This window comes from Dermacentor andersoni, chromosome 2 (genome assembly GCF_023375885.2).
Source record: "Dermacentor andersoni chromosome 2, qqDerAnde1_hic_scaffold, whole genome shotgun sequence".
In the NCBI taxonomy this organism is placed as follows: Eukaryota; Metazoa; Arthropoda; class Arachnida; order Ixodida; family Ixodidae; genus Dermacentor; species Dermacentor andersoni.
In genome coordinates, this window is record NC_092815.1 from 39,821,318 (window position 1) to 39,841,145 (window position 19,828).

General features: G+C 50.0%; 1 protein-coding gene and 1 pseudogene across 2 annotated transcripts in view; both read left to right on the forward strand.

Moving 5' to 3' along the window:
• Positions 1-880: 880 nt before the first annotated feature.
• Positions 881-3,254, forward strand: LOC140215916 (uncharacterized; annotated as a pseudogene).
• Positions 3,255-5,090: 1,836 nt separating this feature from the next.
• Positions 5,091-19,828, forward strand: part of LOC126542429 (carbonyl reductase [NADPH] 1-like) — a 30,325-nt gene continuing 15,587 nt past the window's right edge. The window contains exons 1-2 of one of the 2 annotated variants that reach the window (XM_050189492.3): positions 5,155-5,300; positions 14,958-15,169. In XM_050189492.3, coding sequence (XP_050045449.2) covers positions 15,146-15,169 — 24 coding nt within the window. In that variant the 5' untranslated portion in view covers positions 5,155-5,300; positions 14,958-15,145. Of the gene's footprint in view, positions 5,301-14,957; positions 15,170-19,828 lie in introns of both variants that reach the window. The other variant, XM_072286387.1, reaches the window with a different exon arrangement.

The window sequence follows — 19,828 nt, forward strand, 5'->3', positions numbered from 1 at the left end:
ACTATGGCAGAGGGCCCACGATGCGGCGGTCGGGCATGGCCTGACTGTCCCAACGTGGGAGCGGCCCGCAGCGCGCTGAGTCGCGTACCTCAGGACCTTTATTAAATAGCGTCCTCGATCACCTTGCCCCGGGGTTGCCCCGAAACCAGAATGGTGCGCCTTGCACCGCCGTGGTGGCGCACTGCGGAGGGTCAACATCGAGGACAAAACTGCACCCCGTGCAGGGTGCTTGCCTGCAGCGCTACATTGCCCCTGGCGCGAAAAACGTGCGCGAACACGCGCGCGCGCACATTTTATTGTTTGCAGGTGCTGAGTATCTGCGGCAAGCGCTCGAACCTTGTCAAACTGCGTGCTCCGACATACCTGGTTGTAAGCAAACACCAATGGATTTTATCATTAATCCTGACGACCCGTTCAACGAACCTGTTCACTTTCGGCCGCTCTTCACCACATTGTTTTTGGACGAAGTCGATCAGCATGTCGTCTTCGCTGTCAGACGAACTTAAAAAAAAGCTCATCGATTGCGGCAACTAGCAGCGCTTCCTTTCTCATTGCCGACATCTCCACTAGCTAACTCCGTCAACTCCGTTGCAACCGCAGCTATCGGGCGAGAGCGTCCGCGGTTCTGCAGTCGGCAGTGCGCGCGCGCGTCCCGCATTGCTTGCTGGGATTGCACCCTGGCGCACCGCCGATTTTCTCGGTGCGAGACGTGACAGCGGCGCGCGGCCCCGTTGGTCTCCGGAGCGGTTGCCCCTAGCAACGGCGGGCGAAGTGCCGCGCGTCGTCTGCTCTTCCCGCAGCTACGTTCTCCATCGCCCGTATCACGAGCCTCTCCATAGTTTCGGTAGCGGCTCTGAAGCTCTGTGGCGTACTTTCGCGTTGGATCTCGGCTGTGATCATGGATCGGCGACGGCGCAAAACGAAATACAATACTTCGCATCAACTTGGCAGCCGTAAGCACAAGTCTCCGATGCCCAAAAGTAAAGCGTCGTCAACTGCTTCCAGTGCCGATTCTGCTGATGTTCAGTGCGGCGCGGACATCGTGGACACACAGCAGCAGTTCCCTCAATGTATGGATGCCTCGGACCCGCGACCAAGCACCTCGCGCGTGGATGAAACGCAGTCGAGATTTGGCAGTACAATTCAGGCTCACTTGGAACTGCACTACATATCGATAGAAGCTTCTCGTGGGCGAGCCGAGACAGTGCAAGCATCACTAAGTTCTGTTTCGGCGACCGAGAGAAAAACGAAGCTCACAGGTGAGAAAGGAAGTTGTGCCGATGTGGAGCTAGCGGATGAGTTTTTGGTGGTGCAGGTCACAGCATTGAATGCTTTGTACAAGAATGCGTTGCGCCAAGAATGCTCTCAGGCGGGACTGACTGTTCATTTGGGAACAAGGCATGGATTGGCCGCACGAATGCTACTGACCTGCAATGCCTGCGGCATTGTTGCAAGTGGTCATCACCGCGAGTAGAGGGTGGTAAGGCTTTTGACGTGAATATGCGTGCAATGCAAGTAATTAAAACCACCGGCAGAGGGGCAACTGCACTGACTGACCTTTGGTCAATAACGAACGTTTCACACAGAGGCTTGCACCACAAGACATTCCAAAGACATCTGAAATCAAAATTCAGGCTTGCTGGTGAGATGGCTGCGGCAAGTCTCTTTTCTGATGCTGTGGCAGCCGTGCGGAAAGTTTACAGCGAAATGGACCTGGCATTCACAAAAAATGTGACGGTAGTCTACGACGGAACATGGATGACACGTGGTCATGCATCCCATATTGGTGTGGCCATAATAATTGAATTTTACACTGGTCTGGTGCTTGACTGCATTGTGCTCTCGAACACATGCCATGGATGCACGCTTGAGCCGAAAGAAAACGATGACGGCTACAGTGAATGGAAAGTGAATCACGTGTGCCAAAAGAACACCGATGCAAACTTAAGCCGAATGGAGGTCGAGGCAGCGTTGATCTTCTTCGGAAGGTCACTGGAAAGGAATGACCTCCGCTACACATCTGTTGTTTGTGATGGGGATAGCCGTACTTTACAGGCCCTTTGTGAAGACAAGGCTTATGGTTTCATTACATTCACCAAAGAGGGCTGTATCAATCAAGTGAAAAAGAGGATGGGTACAGCCCTGCGAACACTTGTCTCAAAAACCAGAAGTAAACCAATTGGAGGGAAGGGTGGCCTGACCCAAGACCTAATCAAAAAGCTCACCAATTATTAGGGCATGGCCATACGTAACAATAGTGAAGTAGATGATATGCAAAGGGCCATAATGGCAAACTTCTATCATATCACTTCAACAGATAAAGACCCTCATCATGAGCTCTGCCCTCCAGGACCCCTGAGCTGGTTCAGACACCGGGCTGTAGAAGCTGAAGGTAAAGCTCCGCCAGAACACAAGTACAAATTGGCAACACATGTTTCAGTTGCGTTGCTGCCTGTGTATCAACGCCTCTCAGATCCTCAGCTACTCAGCCGTTGCCAAGGCAAGAAGACTCAGAATGCAGCCGAGAGTCTCCACTCTTTCATTTGGTCAATTCCACCAAAATAGCAAAATGCTTCATTGATCGCGGCAGAGACAGCTGTCAATGAGGCAGTCTGCAAGTACAACGCCGGAACGCTTCGTGTATACAGACAGTCTTGTGCCTCACTTGGCTTGAAGCCAGGAAAGCATTCCCTTCAAAGAGCTGCAGAAAAGGATGCCCTACGAAAAAAAAAAGGCATCGAAACAACATCAGATAAAAGGCTACATGCCCAAGAAGCCGCGCTGTGCTAAGGACACCAAGGAATACAATCCTGGTGCATTTTAGAAGAGTGGAGGCAAGGCAAAACTTTGAAGGCATTTTTCTCAAAACTGTGTTTCTGCCTTTCTGCTCAGTTTGCGCAGCTGATTTCTTTGTTACCGTTTGGCCTATTCTGACTCATTTTTTTCTTGTTCCTTGGGCTACAGTGCAGGTCGTGACATTCTTGCTTTCAGGCCTTGACGTTTTATAAATTTATGATGTGGCTATTCGTTCACCCCGAAAGTGTGCTTGATACGAAGGTAACATAAAAAATGACTCTCCATAAAATGTGTGTTGAAAAAAAAAGCAAGAATGTCACTACCTTCAGCGTGCATTTAGCTATGCACTCAGTACTTAACAAGCCTTCTATCACGTTTTTTTAATTTCCCCAGGCTCTTCACAAAGTTCGGGGTTGAAAGATTCTGCTGAATCAAATTTAATAAAATGTTCTCAAGATATCACTCTGAAACTTTTATGGAAGCATCAGGAAGACATTCTAAACATTTGTGCCAATTTTCATCAAAATCCATGAAGAAATAAGAAGTTGATTTTCAAAGCCACATCCCCCCTTAAATAGGCTCTCTACAATCGTGGGAGGGATCTTGCTTCCGTCGACGTCGCGTGACCGGCACAGAAAGCCTGCTGCAAGGAGGAGGGCTCTTGCTTCCGTCGACGTCACGTGACCGGCACAGAAAGTCTGCTGCAAGGAGGAGGCCGTCCCGCCTCCTGGAATTGTAGACGCTTGTCCGTCTCTTTAGCGCATTGCTGGTTCGTGGAAGTTCACCTGTAGACTTTCGCCTTTCCAGGAAAGGGTCCCTCTAAAGCGGTTCAGCCACCTGGTGGCGTAGAGTTCAACCAGACAAACACAGAGATAAAGCTGCAGTAACCCACTATATCCTGCTTCGTTGCTGGTGCAAATTTTTGGCAGCGGTGTAATGGTGAACACGATTACGCCGCTGTCGAAAATTTACACCAGCAGCTAAGCAGAATATAATAATTCGCCTTGTGTTTGCCTGGTTGAGCTTTGCGCCTCCAGCTGGCTCCACCAATCTGGCCGCTCACGTTTACGCCCCCGCTAAGCCGGTAAACCGCCCGCGCTTGCCGGAAGACCGGACGCTCTAAAATTCTCTAATAATTCCATGAAACGGCGCATTGGAGCGTCGCGGTGCGCACCGGGCAGCGTATTTCCAACCGCTTGTAGGTACAGCGGGGCGCGGCACTTGCGGAGACGACGGACGTTTGCGCGCATGCGCGAGTAAGAGCAGGTGCGAGAGAGGAAATGTGGGTAGCTTTGCTCCTGGAAAATACGACTCTGCCTAGGTACTATGGAGGAGTTTCTTGGAGGGCGTTGTATGTGCTTGTCCCTAGGCGTGCCGGCAGAAGTCGCGGGGCGCGGTAGTGCTGAACTTAGCATCGCAAGTTGGCGACTCGACGCAATCATATTTATCCGATCATGTTTTTACTAATTAAAACAACGTGTCATTATTTCGAATTATTGGCGGCGCCTCCAGGACACCAAAGCGGCAACGGGGACATCAAAGCTAGAAGCCGGACTGGTCCGTGGGTGCGGGCTCGCAGAGGCCTGCGCGTGCCAGGGGAGTATAAGATCGGCTGTCCGCGATAGCGCACATTTTATGCGAACACCCCCTGGCACGCTTCGGCCTCTGCGGCCCCAACCCACGGGCCGCCCTGCTTCCTGCTTTGAACCCGCCGCTATCGCTTAATTGGGTGGCCCGGAGATCCTGCGCCGCCTGCTTTAATATAACCTCAGGTGCTCTCCTAAGGCCTCCGTTTGCCGGTTACATGTGCCCTCCTGGAGCAGTGCTTGTAAAAAATCCGATCTATCGTCGCGACGAAAAAAGCGGCGCGCGACTTAGACAACACCAGTCAGAACATTGTCCCTTCAGACACAGCGATCACCAAGCTGCGTCCGCGCCCACTGCCTCACCGCGCGGGCAGCCAGCGGCGGAGTGTATAAACCAACTCGACCGCACTCCGCAATGCCGGCATGTCTAGGGGACAAACGAATACAACGCGCTCTAAGAAACCTCCTCCGTAGTGCCTAGGCTGAGTCATACATTCAAGGAGCAAAAGCCCCCAGATTTTCTCTCTCGCGCCCTCTCTTACTCGCGCCTGCGCAGAAACATGGAGCTCCGTCAGAAGTGCCACGCCCCGCTGTAGCTACTCGCAATTCTACGCCACCGGCGGCCACACCGCCAGCCCATGGTCAGCCAAGCGCCATGCGCTCTCTCTCCGGGAGATCGCGAATAGCGATTGCCCCCTAGCGGTGTAGGCACCGAAGGCGTACGGGGGAAAGTACACACAGGTAACGCAGGCACAACCACGCAACCATGGCAACCACTCCGGTATCTACGATTGGCGGCGGGCGCAGCAGTCGGCGGCGTTGAGGTGTGGCGCGAAGTTGGAGATCTGGAGCTGCGATCCCTTCGACGCGAAGCAGGACTTGAGTCGTCGTACAATGTCATCGCCTCGTGTCGCTGTGGTAAGATAAACAGTGTAATCCGTTCTGTGCTATACTGAAAGATATCGGCATTAATTACTTTTCTCTTCAGCACAATGCATACGTGCGCGTACGTCCACACATACGGAAGTGACTCGCAAACGGTGGTTGGCCTTGAGGCGCAGGTCAGCCTCGAGTTGTCTCCTGCGCGGCTTGATTGATGCATGCGCTCGCCTTCGGCATACGTAATAGTGTACGCAGTCCCGGGCCCATTACTTGCGAAGAACGCATCTTAAGTTGTAGCTGTAGCACATATCATGTTCTTTTACGTGCGATTTTACGCGCATCTACAGTCTTTAATGTTTTACGCTACCGTGCGTGCTTCACGTGTACACACACAAGTGGTGACACATATACCGGGTGTTTCAGTGAACACTCTCAAACAAATGTTTTTTTTTTAAATTGCCTGTGCCCATGAGCAGGTCTACTCGAAGAGGCGGACATTGCTAGCACAAGAAATTGGAATACATAACCGAATAACTAACAAAAATAATCTAATTAGGTTTTTAAATAATTACATTATGACACATATTGCAATTTACAAATTGTAGCTGGTGAGTTCGCAAGACTAATTTTGGAACTAATTTTCAGAATGACACCAGTTTCGATATATTAATTCCCGAACTTTGCGGTTAAATGCTAGTGGAACGATCAACAGTGCACTTCTACCGCAAGTTTGATGGCGCGGATATCTATAGTAAATGGTGTCATCCGCACAATTTTTTTCAAGTGCATATATGCCTTGCAGTATCACCCGCTAGAATTTCTAAATTTCAATATGTGTTATAAGGTAATTAGTTAAAAGCTTAATTAGTAAATGTTTGTTAACTGTCCGATTACGCTTTTTTTGTGGAAGTAATGTCCGCCTCTTCGAGTAGACCAGCTCAAGGACCAGAATTGTGCTATCTGCCTCAGGAAATTTTTAAAAGATGTTGAAAGTGTTCGCTGAAACACCCTGTGTTTGATAGAGGCTGTTTATAGGAACCAAAACGAAAGATGTGGATTATAGGCGAATTTAGCCTTCGGCTTCGCGGCAATATGGAGCGCATTGCCGGAAAGCACCACCTATAGGCAAAGTTTTGTTCTGTTCATTGTTGGGAAGCTGGATCTGATGGCTAAATTGGCGTACAATATGGTGTTCTTTTTAAGGGAACACATGATTGTAAAGCATGGGCGAATTTCGCCTTCTGAAAAGCGTACAAATGCGCGACTTTACAACAGATAACTCAATTGTGTTTGGTATGCGGCGTGGGCCAGCCATCATTGTACACATGTGCGCGCATGTGGTTTCGACGCAGAATGCGGGGCTACTTGTCGTAGTGCAATTACGTCACCTGTATTTTTTTAAAGCTTGTATTCTCACCCCGCCGTTGCAGTGCCATTCTTATTTACGATTACTGTTAATCTGGCTAGCACTGTTATTGCTCCTTCAGTGCAATACATTTTTGGTGCTATTCAAATTACGATTAGACACTGGCAGCTTCGATGGTGGGAACAAAAGCAAAGCAGCACACGTTAGGAAACTGGATACGTGCCACCTATACCATGCTACAGATACGGCGATATTCGGCTAGCCACCATAACAGTGTGCTGCCTGGTGCCTTAAATTAAGATGCCTTAAACGATGCTTCACGCTTTCCTTTGTGCCTTAATTATGTCCATTGCACGTGCTGTGATTGTGTCCAGCGTTCGCGCCTGCGTATTTTACGGTCGTTTCTCTGGGGCCCTACCTGTACCATGTTGATGGCCTAATTTGTTCCAAATAAAGCGCTCTGTTCGCCGCAATATTCCGGGTCGATGAAATCGATCAGCGTCCGCTACATGATGAACGCAAAGAACAAGAATGAGACATTGAAACAACGTTGGTAGTCCACATGTACGTACGGAGTAAGTATAAACTCTAGCAATATCGCGTTCCTTTTTCTGTGGAACACACAAAAATAGCAAAAAAAGAAACGAAGGAAGGAACAAGAAAGAAACTGTCATACAGGCCTCTGCTGTTGCTGCAGACATCAACAGCAAGAAATATGTAAACGTTGATTTTGCTTATTAACTGAAGTAATTGCTTTTATAATAGTAACTGCATGAATTTAGGGCACATATGTTATAATGTTATAATTGTGAAAGTGAAGCCGATGGATATAGGGAAGTCACGTCTGCATCGCGGAAATACATACAGCTATAGGACTAGCATCACTTTCGAGATATCCGTCCCGAAAGTCTGCTAAAAATGCCTCGGTGTCCCATTTATTTAAGGTCGTCGTAAACTGTTTGGGGCACGCTTCTGGGAAACTTTCGCAATTACTCGTGCCCTGTAAATTGAGCATTTAAAATGCTAATTACGATACTCTATATATTTATAGCTGAATAACATTGAACATTTTTCTTGTTGCTTATGTCCCCCTATGAGACCACGTGTTGCTCTCTCCGTCAGTAGAACGAGAAACATCAACCATCCGCACTGGCCGGGTGAAGTAGCTATAAAGAAAGCTGCGGCTTTTTAAATGAAAACTGGGGCACTTTTGCCTGGCGGCCCACCTATAGACATACCACTACAGATGCGTTGAATAGCGTACATTAGAGCTACCGTGTACAATGAATGGCGATCGAGTAGCAATCATTACCACAGAATAGGCAGCGATTCTTGCTAGAAAACCCGCCGTGGTTGCTCAGTGGCTATGGTGTTGGGCTGCTGAGCACGAGGTCGCGGGATCGAATCCCGGCCACGGCGGCCGCATTTCGATTGGGGCGAAATGGGAAAACACCCGTGTACTTAGATTTAGGTGCACGTTAAAGAACCCCAGGTGGTCGAAATTTCCGGAGTCCTCCACTACGGCGTGCCTCATAATCAGAAAGTGGTTTTGGCACGTAAAACCCCATAATTTAATTCTTTTAATTTTTAATTTCTTGCTAGCAAAAAAAAAGTGATCAATAACGGTTAATTACTATACTGTTATGCCCCGAGGACACCGGGCGAAACGACTGAATTAAGGCGAAGGGCCTAGACGGCGAATGCCGGAGCGCGCCGAGTGACGTAGAAAAATTGAACAGGCAAGTGTCCATTGAGGCAAGGGAGGGTGCGCCAATGATATATATATATACACACACACATCGCCGAGGGGCAGATAACATGGATTCGCTACCGAAACCGCACGTACAACTAATGCGCTGATACGGGAATTGACAGAAAACACATGACACTCGCAGACTCGTGCACATAAGAGCGGTCCTGCGGAATGTATAAAGAGCCTGCAAGAGCAGATTACAGGCGAGTTGTTGTTGCACTCGGAGAACACTGGTTGGTCCGAACGCTCAACTTTATATGCAATCAAATGGCCTTTACAGCGAGCGCTTGACGCCTCCAAAACACTTCGTTGCATCGTTGCATCAGCAGCGCACCCGCCGTGGTTGCTCAGTGGCTATGGTGTTAGGCTGCTGAGCACGAGGTCGCGGGATCGAATCCCGGCCACGGCGGCCGCATTTCGATGGGGGCGAAATGCGAAAACACCCGTGTACTTAGATTTAGGTGCACGTTAAAGAACCCCAGGTGGTCAAAATTCCCGGAGTCCTCCACTACGGCGTGCCTCATAATCAGAAAGTGGTTTTGGCACGTAAAACCCCATAATTTAATTAATTTTTAATCAGCAGCGCAGTCAGCGTGTATAGTACATTGGCAACTGTGCCGTAGACACGTTATCGTCCAGGAATACACCTATTGTGACATGGCGTACAACTGCGTTAATTACGCTTGAGGCAGTTGGCATAAGGATGTTATCAATGATGTTGCGGCCTCCTGAAGCCTTATGCATATGTGGGGTGTCGGAGATGAGATGAGAAAGGCGGTAATGTCAACTGGGTGAGCATCTTATGTTTGTAGTTGAAACCTTTGATCGCCTTTGTCATACGCTTGGGTACTAGTCATAAAGTCCTACTCCTGCAAGTCTCACTGCTCACGTACGCTCTTCTATTTACGTGTTTTGTCCTCCTAGCTCATATCGACAAATTTATGGCCTGATTCCTCCGCGATTAATTTCGTCCCATTCATTTTGGGCGAATCCAAGTAGCAGAGGGCTAAGTGGAAAAGACTGGGAAGAAAAGGTGCGGTTGGGTGGCAACCTTTATTAAATGCAATAGATGCTTTATGGAAGATGGCAAAATACTGACTGTAAAAGGGAACAAGATGAAGACATACGTAATCGTTTACGTGATTAACATGGTAGACACCTTTGCATGTTCCTCGCCGATCGAAACGTTTGCGTTAGATGTACTATAATGCTCAGAGTACAAAATACATGGCGCTACAGCCTGATGCTAATGTGGGCAATTACAAGTGAAGGAGCCGTCCAATGCTTTTCGCAAGATACCGCAATGTATGAAATACGGCCCGTTTGACATACCCCAGACGTCGCCGGGACAGCTGGGTTTATCTAAATTCAAATGCAAGCCAGCCCTCGTCGGTTACCAGGAGTATTCCGACGAATTTTTAAGTATCAGGATCGCGCAGACTTGGCAATTACAATAACATCCTGAATTAAAGAAAACCATAATCTGGTTATCTTTTTTATCACATTTACAGCTCTCGGGTAATCAAAACGAACAGCTGGATTTTTTACACATTTGTTAACACATTTTTGTAATGTACCGAAGGTCTGGTCGGTAGTTGCGAACAATAAAAGTGAAGCCGTAGCTAACGGCAGCCTATAGAGCTCTTGGACACGTTGGTTCTAAGTCGTCGTCATTATCGCACGTTGAGCAGTCAGCGCGCTGCGAAGTGCCCTTAGTACAGGGAATCTGTTGCCGCATTCGCCGAGGTAATCATCAAAGTCCAGGTCGAACACGGCCAAGCCGTTGGCCAGCTCAGTAGTGAAGCCGGTGCTTTGAGGCCCTAGCGAGGACATCCATCCCCGGTCGCCATCCCAGGCCACGAAGCACTCGCTCACGTTGTCGTGCCAGTGGCGCCAGCGCTGCCTGCAAATCTCGCGGTACGACACGGTGCGAAGGAACGTGGCCGGCGACCCGACGTCGTGGCGGCTGCGGTTCTTCAGTTGAAATTTGAGGCCGCCGAAGGAGACGCCGATGAGGTAACGTGGCACCGGGGTCCGCTCGTCCATCGAGGCGGCGCGGCCGAGCGCGTAGTCGGCGACGTCGTCCGCCATAGAGGACAGCAACGTTCTCGAGAGCTGGTAGATGAACTCGAGAGAGGAACCCTCGCGGACGCTGCGCCGAGGGTGCGGACAGGTGGCGAACGCCGGCCGTGGCTGTCTACCGCCGTAGCCCTGCGACGGTGGCGAGATGACCAGCATGTCCTTGGTGTTGGCGTAGATTTCGGTGCGGTAGTAGCGCACTTGCTGCTGCAGGTCTCGCGGCAGCACCACTGCCACGGACACGCCCCGCACGGCCATGATGAGGTCATGGACGCGGAACGCGTGCTTCAGCGGCTCCACGTCCTCAATGTAGACAGCCAGCCCTCCGACACCCATTCTCTGCAGCTCTTCGGAGAGCACGGTAGCAAAGCGCGCGGTATTTCCCAGGGCTGCGTCCAAGTGATGGACCAGCACGCGGTGGCCGCCCAAGGCCACGAACAGGTGAGTTGGTGGTAAAAACTCGTGTCCCACGACCTCCAGGAACAGCTTCAGTTCCTTGCTGACCACCACCCGACCCTTAACGTTCACGTCGACGCAGCAGAAGGCGACGTCCGTGCACAGCTGCACAGGAAAGTCGTACACCGAGAAGCCCCGAGAGCGGATGGCACTCCGGTCGTCGTAGAAGCAGAACAGCAAGCGCGACGAGGAGCGCGACTTATGTTCCGCTGCTTTTGCCTCGTCGTCCACGTTAAGGTCAAACATATCAGCTTCTCCGACCAGGTGCATTCCGCTGCTGGCCTGGCTGCTCCCCGGCGCTTTTGTTTGTCGTTCCCTGATCTTAAAAGAAGCTGGAAACACCTCTGTGGAAGCCGCCGTTCTTGTGCGCCCTGCCGTCGAGAACTGGCTTGCCGACGATTCCTGCGATGGAGACGAACTCGAAGTCTGTCCTGACGAGCTATTTTGGTGTAGTTCTATATCACGCGAACCTTGCACCCATGTTTCGCCGCAGTCCTTTGCGGACCCATTGAAGCCATTCGCCCCGGAGTAGTCTTCATCACTGGTGATAGTCGGTGCTTTCCTATCAGCTACGTGGGTGGCGTTGTGCTCCTGAGCAGCAGCAGCAGCAACACCGTCAGGCGTTGTGAGGGCTCTCCTCTTGGTACGAGCTTTCCTCTCGGGAAACGCGGGCGCGCTACTTGCCTTTCTTGCTACGTCAACTTTTTTCACGTGCTTCTGCACGACGCCCTGAATCTCGTCAGCCGACAGCGAAGCCGAGTGCTTAGGATGGCCATGCAGTTCGTCCAGCACCGACTGCGGAGGCGCGGCGTCTCTTCGAAGCGGAGCCACGGGAAGCACGCTTCTGTTGGCCGCAGGGCTCGCGGTCTCCTCCGTCATGTCCGCCCCCGACTCGCGCACGACGAGCGTCAGCACTGTAGCGGTGCCGCACACTCCCAAGAGAGACAGCACGGAGAAGAGAGCGACGGCCGTGCCCTTGCTGATGCGTATGGTCAGGGCGCTACGCCTAGCGTAAGTTTTGTGCAGGAACGCGGACGACTCCTCGCTCATCCTGGAACAAGCGTACAGAGCAAGGAGCAGCAGAGCGACAGGAGCGCGTCTGAGCTGACGGGCGGTTTAGGAAAATAATAATAATTAAAAAAAAAACCATCGCGAGAACACCGCGCTCCATGGTTCATGCTGCACGTGCGGCGCCGCACTTCTTCGTCAACCGTTGAGGTATACACGCCGGTGCCGTCCGTTAAAGAAATGAAGAGATCAAGCTGACTGAATATTTATTATTGCGATAGCAATTATATGGACACCTCCGGCGCATTTCCGCCGCCGTCGCCGCCGTGGTTTTCCGTATTTAGTCGAATTGCGATAACACCGTGTCTTCGTGTCGTATGCTGTGGGTGTTAGTGAAAGCGTGTGACGATGAGGCGAGGATGATGACTATAGATCTCGCGCGCGCAAGGGAGGAAAGCAGAGATGAAGCGCGCCATCTTCCATGGCGCGCAAGGCACCGCGGGGGGTGTTCCACTCCGGCGGCTGCTGCGTATGCCTGGCGCTGCGTGCCCTATCTCACTTTCAAGATCACTTGAAGATCATTTGAAGATCTTGAAAGTGATTTGCGACGAGTAGAGTGTATAGAAGCGCCGAGGGCTGATAGCTTCGTTTGCGCTCGGTTCTCGCCGGTTAGTTCGCGTTGAAGCGAGAGGCAACACGAAGGGTCGCTCGCTGCTGCCTCCGCTCTTCCTCCCGCCAGCGTTTTAACAGCGAGTGCACGTCCCCGGTCATCGAATGAGATGCGTTCGTGTTTGCCTATGTGCGCGTGACTCCATGCTTGTTAATTTAGTTAGTAAGCGAATATTTACATGCTTATACGGCCGGTAAAATTGCTATCCTAACTTTGTATAGCTGTCTAATATATACGCTATTGCAACCGATGTTTCGCCTTTCGAGCGAAACTGCGACGTTTTTCTTTAAATTTAGTTGGATCACTTATTGTAATCCAACAAAGAGTTGACGCCACTGCGAGCCCACTACACTTTAGTATTGAGAGTAGCAGACCCCGTGAGGATATTTAGATGCCTTTTGTTGTATGCGAGATTCCAGCGAGACAGATTTCTATAAACCGGGTATCTATTTCGGGTGTTCAAATTAAGCTTTATGGTTTTCTTAAAATTAGGCACTGGGAGGCACGCGAAGACCACCTTGCAAAGACCACCTTTGCCTCCGCCCTGTTGTCAGACTAAACACCGCACGCAACAGCCGCGTCACACCAGGGAGGAGCTTTGCGCTGATCCTAACTCCCTTGCATGCACAACCATGCAAACGACAATTCAAATTTAGAGTCGGATATCTCGGAGCACAGACACGCTAGAAGAATTCTTCCAACTGATGCTGAGTAGCAACACGACTGCCTCCAACTTTTCAATACAAACATACCCACTTACTGCAGTCAACAAAAAGTTGAGTATTCAATTTTAGGTAAATGCGCTGCTGACAGCTATAATTATAATTTCCTTTTGTGTCCCCCTGGCCTCATAACTTATTTGCAAAGGTGGTCTTCGCGTGCCTCCCAGTGCCTAATTTTAAGAAAACCATAACGCTTAATTTGAACACCCTGTACATGTATACCACATCTCGTCTGTTAGCGTTTCCGGTCAGATACCAGCGAACCAGCCACTAATTGAAGGATTGAATCATCGCAAAGAAGCTAACGTTAAAAATAAAAAAAGCGACAGAACCCATCTCATTAGGATGAATGTCAACGTTAATGAGATTAGCTAGCACTAACGAACTGTAGCAACACACCGTATTGCTGCCACCGAAACGCGTGATACATGAGGCCCGTACTGCAGCTGGGCTCCTCTCTCCCGCTTCCCTCTGGGCACTCTGCGCCATCTAGCGGCGGCGACGAGAAGTCCCCGCGTAGCCTCCGAAATACGTGGCGTGTCGGTGCGTGCGAATACTGATAATTGTTCGCTCTCTCCGCGCACGCATGCATTCATTGCGCAGAGCTAAAGCGTCGGGCTGCTGTGATTGAGGAACACGTGTGTCGTGGGTTCGATGCCGCCCAGCTCCGAATAAATTTTAAGGAATTTCATTTTTATTGAAGAGCGGGGTGAGAGGGGACAGATACGGACATACATAAACATACATGTATAACGCAAAGTGGGCGAAGTTGCCCAATAATGCTAATAGCATATAAACCGGGTTGTTCGCACTAGCGATGGAATTGGCAGGTGGTAAATCCCACAGAAAATTCGTGCGCGTTGCCGCAGCCAACGTCCCGAAGCTTCTAGGAATTACATACGCGTTATTTATTTACACATACTGCAGCCCCTGGTGGGGCTATAGCAGGAGTGGATAATACACTATAATACAGGAAAGAAATAGAATAGGCAACAAAGAAAGAAAGTTAAGCGCAATGTTGAGGGAGCACAGACAAGAATTCATTTAGTGGGAGAGAACGGTTGGTTCCTGGTAGTGAATTCCATGTTTCAATTGTTTTAGGGAGAAAGCTATACTTAAAAGTATTGTTGCGTGCAAAAAAAGAGGTGTAATGTTAAGCGCGTGATGTCTCCTACTAGAAGAGATCACGGCCACTGGACCAAAAAGCCGCCGTGCTATTGTACACTGCGCACAAGTCCAAAGCGTTGAGAAAAACTGGCAGCATAGGTCATGGCTGTGTGTGCTTCAGTCGAGCGCGGACGCGTAGAGAGATCGCTCCACTAAACGCACGTACGGCGCACGCAGGACGCGCAGCCATAGACAAACGCCGCGACTGCTTGGCATCGGGGAGGCGCTCGTCTTCGCATGCTTAGCACGATGCACACAGCTACGCAAACATATTCGCGCTGAGAAATCGCGACTGCCCGAGCAACGGGCCGTACCGGCATGCGAGTTACATCAAGATATACCGTCGCTTTTCGTGTCGGTGACGTTACCCTTAACATACTGCCGCGTACAGATATATCGGTAGTGAATAAATCGGTAGTGTTCCCATGGCTTTAGCTCCGCTCTCACTGCCGCTACATTCGCGTCCGGGCAGGTGCGCCAAGTACTCCCGTAGCGGCAGCAACGCGAAGTCTCCGGAGAGCACGCCGAGCACCTCCTCTCCTTGGCCCCTCGATTCGGAGTGGACAGCAGACGCGCACCAAGCCAACCGCTTGCAGTCAGTCTCAGGCTGCAGGTGTCCGATAGTGGCGGCTGTCTATCCTCCGAAGAAATCGTCGAGCCATGTCATCGCCTCGGGTCGCTGTGGTAAGATAAACATCGTGGTAATTCCTATGGTAATGCGCCTATGCACCGCGTGCTTAGATTGGCCTTCCTTTTACGAGTGATTCGAAATGCGTGCTCGCGATGCGTGTGTATACGATCCGGAATAGCGTATACGGAACCCGGAAACTCGCGCCGGCCTTGAGACGTTGCTTGCCTCACGTAATCCCTGTACTCTCTTCGTGCGTCCTTACTTGTGCGCGACTGTCGCAAACGTCGGCGCTCTTGTGTCGACCGGTTCTTCGCACCGGTGGGGTCGAAACGGACGCGCAATCGGCCGTTAGACTCTTCCCCTCTGCCACCTCTTCTCTTGGCAACGCCCCGCGCGTGTGTCCGGCTGGCCGTTCGAGATGTGACCATTGATTGACTCGTACTTTCATCTTCTTTTGTGCCATCTCCTATCTCAGTGCATATGTGTTTGCCTATATTTATACGCTTTTGTGTGCGAGGGAGGGATTGAAAGGGACTTTTTCGACTGCCATATGCCACTTATGGTATAAAGGTTGTAAACAGGGATAAGGTGCCTCAGAAAGGCTGGTGGCCAGCCTTTCTTAGGCACCTTATCCCTGTTTATAATCTGTACACCACAGTGTGCTACTTCATCTGTCAGCCCCTTTTTTGATTTTGGATTTCCATATGCCACCTATATATATATATGTGCTCTTTCTGTGCACTTGCACTGCGTTCTTTTCTTGAGCCGATGTTAAAATTTGAGTTTTTTTTTTCGTTTATACATGTGTGTATCAGATTTCTCACGCTTTCAGTGATGTTCGTACGTTGATGACCAAACCAACATACAATCCTATTGTATACGGATACCTGTGTGGGTGGCCTACTGATACCCGTGGGGGTGACGTTTTCTTTTAGTCATTGGTGCTTTATGCATATTGTTGTAGTGTACCTATTTTCTCCGTTGTCTGCGGACTAACTGTAGCAGTTCTAGAAGCACGGATGAAGTTTGTGTGTAAACGTGGACACACAGGCAGATGCGATGGCTCTGTAAGGATACTGGTGAGCTTGGACTTGATAATTCGAACGTAGCTTTACACACAGAACCTTGCAGAGTTAGGTGCAATATATATTTATGAAGAAGACTGGTTATAAGGCGGTAACTTTTCTCCCGGCCTGAGGAGAGCAATTGTGAACGAACAGGAAGCCAGCAAGCAGTCAGTGGCGTGAACACAAAAGAAGGTCCGGCGTTTGTCCCGTCCCCTTCTTTCTCTGTTGTGTAAGCATCTCTTCCCTGGTTTTCTGTTTATTCACAAGAATGCACGAACTCGCAAAGCAAGAACTTCTGCTGGACTCAAGATCAGTAGCACCTGACCTTAATAAGCTATATCGGACCCCGGGAACCATTCCGGGACTTCGTTTTAGAGACACGGAATTCTGGCATCGAACCTGCGTCCTTGTTATAGGCAAAGCGGCATAGCGCATTAGCCACCGCGGCGTGTACGGTTCGATCAGCCGTACTATTTTATTGCGAAAGCAATACTGCTCGCACTTTCGGCCCATCGGTGGTCGTGGCGCCTCCTTACACAGCTGCGCGTCACGTGACCATGTGACGTCACGCCAGACCGAGAGACGGGGCCCCAGCTCGCGGCATCGATGGGGGAGGCGAAGCCTTGCGCGCCGCTGCTGCGGCGCTACCGAGAGAGGGCGCTCGCTGGTGTGACGTCACGCCAGACCGAGAGACGGGGCCCCAGCTCGCGGCATCGATGGTGGAGGCGAAGCCTTGCGCGCGGCTGCTGCGGCGCTACCGAGAGAGGGCGCTCGCTGGTGTGACGTCACGCTAGGAGGATAAATGGGGCTACAGCTCGGCTCCTCGCAGTGGTCGGCGCGCTGCTTTGCGCTATGTCGGATGATGTATAGCCATAAGTTTAACAAAGGGCAACCATGTACACACCATCAGCCGAACCAAGGCGCAGCCAAGGGTATTGCTTTCGCAATCTTCCAGGCTTAACCAAGCTAAGCCTTCAGCCAATTTTTTTTCTATTTAATTTTCCTCTGTAGTTAGCAAAAACAGCCTTACCTATATATATATATATATATACAACTCTCGTACATATCAGTTAAGATATAGTTACGTATATATCAGTTATCCAACACGACAGCATTTTATGATGCTGTGCTTGCTAGCTATTTCATGCTGTAGGTACCGATCTAAATGAGCGATACTATGCAGCACTTACCGTGAGTTCAATGTTCTCCAGCCATTTTCTGCATACAGATAAATGTACTATAGCCAAGAAAAAGACAGGAAGACCCGCCGCGGTGGCTTAGGGCCGATTTACGCTCGAGCCGCCATCGCCGCAAGCCGCACCGCACGCGTGCGGTCGCGCGAAAGATTGCACGTATCCAGCACTTGTGCATAAATTACCATTTACACTGTGTGCACAGTGTATACCTTACACATTGTAAAACGAAATTTGTGCACAAGTGTTTGATACGCGCAATCTTTCGCGCGACCGCACGCGTGCGGTGCGGCTTGCGGCGATGGGCGGCTCGAGCGTAAATCGGGCCTTAGCGGCTACGGTGTTGCGCTGCTAAGCACGAGGTCGCGGGATCAAATCCCCCATGACCGCGGCGGCCACATTTCGATGGGGGCGAAATGCAGAAAACGCCCGTGTCCCGTATATTGGGGGGCACGTTAAATATCCCCAAGCGGTCAGAATTAATCCGGAGACCCCCTACTATATGGAGTGCCTCGATCATAATCAAATCGTGGATTTGGCACCCAAAATCCCAGAATTCCTTCATTGAAAAAGACAGGAAATGATGTATTAAAGAAAAATGATAAAATAACGTATGCTTTATTCCACAACAACTGCTTACTTAGAGCAAAAAATTGCGCTTACTGTTACAGGCGGGCTTTAATACTGTGTTGTTTTCTTATTTGAGCTGTACATCACAGTCCATACTCGGCCGCCTAAGTTGCGGGACGGACAGAACGCGCACCATAAGTGAGCTGTTACGCTGCTTTACCCAAGAAAGCTGCAGGGCATTGAGTGGCTGAGTAAACATGCCCTATAGATAAGGGGAATTCTTGCACAGACGCGGCTCCTGCAATCTTCGCTGAGGGAGCGCAATCGGGGCGTTCGTCGGCTGCGAATTCTAGGCAGCCGACTTGACTGCCGTGAAGTTCACCCGCATGCCGGATTCGGCAATAAGCCGTGTATGCCGAGTGTCCCAGCCAACGTTAAAGATTTAAAAAGCACGGCGCAAGATGCAACTATAAGGCCTACAGTGTTAGGTCGTCAGAGTTCTGATGATCGAACACCGAGGTCTTAAAATCGTATGTTGGCACCATGTTTAAAAAAAAAAATTCTGCTTGTTCAACAGCTTGGCTAACGTAGCTGGGACACGCTATATATGGTGTCTATGCATGAACACGCGAATACGCGCGCACAGAAATACACGTGCGCTTGCAGAGGATGCCCAGAAGGTCAGTGCATATAATACTGTAGTAATTTGTGTGATTGTGAATCAACTTTGACGAAAAATGTTTCGCTATAGTTTGCGCTAACCTAACCTAACAGCATCCACTGATATTCGCCTATAGGACGCCCATAGCATACGTGATCCTTGTTGATCCACGGTTTGCTGCGTGGTTCGATATACGTGTATATATATGCGTTCACGCATATAATGGTCGTTTGATAAGTGTGATAAGAAGTAATTAAATATACTATGTTTGCGGACAGCAATATTTCATTTTGCAACATACTTCCCTTCCATCTCCACACACTTCTTCCAGCGGTGCTCCAATTTTCTTTCCTCAGAAAAAAAGGATGGCTCGAGGCCCTTGAAGTAGTGGTTTATCACTGAGATAACCTTTTAATCTGAAGAAAATGTCTTTCCGCCCAGCCCATCCTTCAGGTTTGGAAAGAGGAAAAAGTCGCATGGAGCCAACTCCGGAGAATAGGGTGGATGAGGCACAACCTCGAAGCCTAACTGGTGCAATTTGGCCATTGCAACAAGCGATCTGTGAGGCGGAGTATTGTCTTGGTGAAAGAGGAGTTTTTTCCGTGCTAACCCAGGTCGTTTAGTGCGCAATTCTTTTTTTCAGTTGATCTAGGGGTGTTGCATAATATGGTCCTGTTATCGTTTTGCTATTTTGTAAGTATGTAGTCTACAAAGATTATTCCTCGTGAATCCCAATTAATAGACAGTCGCCATCACCTTTCCGGCTGAACAAATAGTCTTTGCCTTTTTGGAACACCTTCATCAGGCCCAGTCCATTGCTTTGACTGCTGTTTAGACTCTGGAGTGTAATGATGTGTCCACGTCTCGTCAACTGTCACAAATCGACGGCAGATGCCCTGCGGCTTGCGATTAAGCATCGACAAACACAGTTCCGAGATGTCTGCCCTCATGCGCCTTTAGTCGATCGCCAGCAGTCGCGGCACCCTATATGCACAGACCTTCTTCATCTGCAATTTCTCATGAAAATTATTGTGAACTCTCTCCGCCGAGATGCCTACAATTTCAGTTAGTTATTTCACGTACCTTCACGCGGCGGTCTTCCATGACGATTCCATGAATGTTCGACACCGTATCTAGCGTAGCGACCTCCACTGGACACCCAGGACGTGCTTCATCTTGCGTCGAAGTTCGGCCACGTTCGAATTCATTTATCCAGTAGTA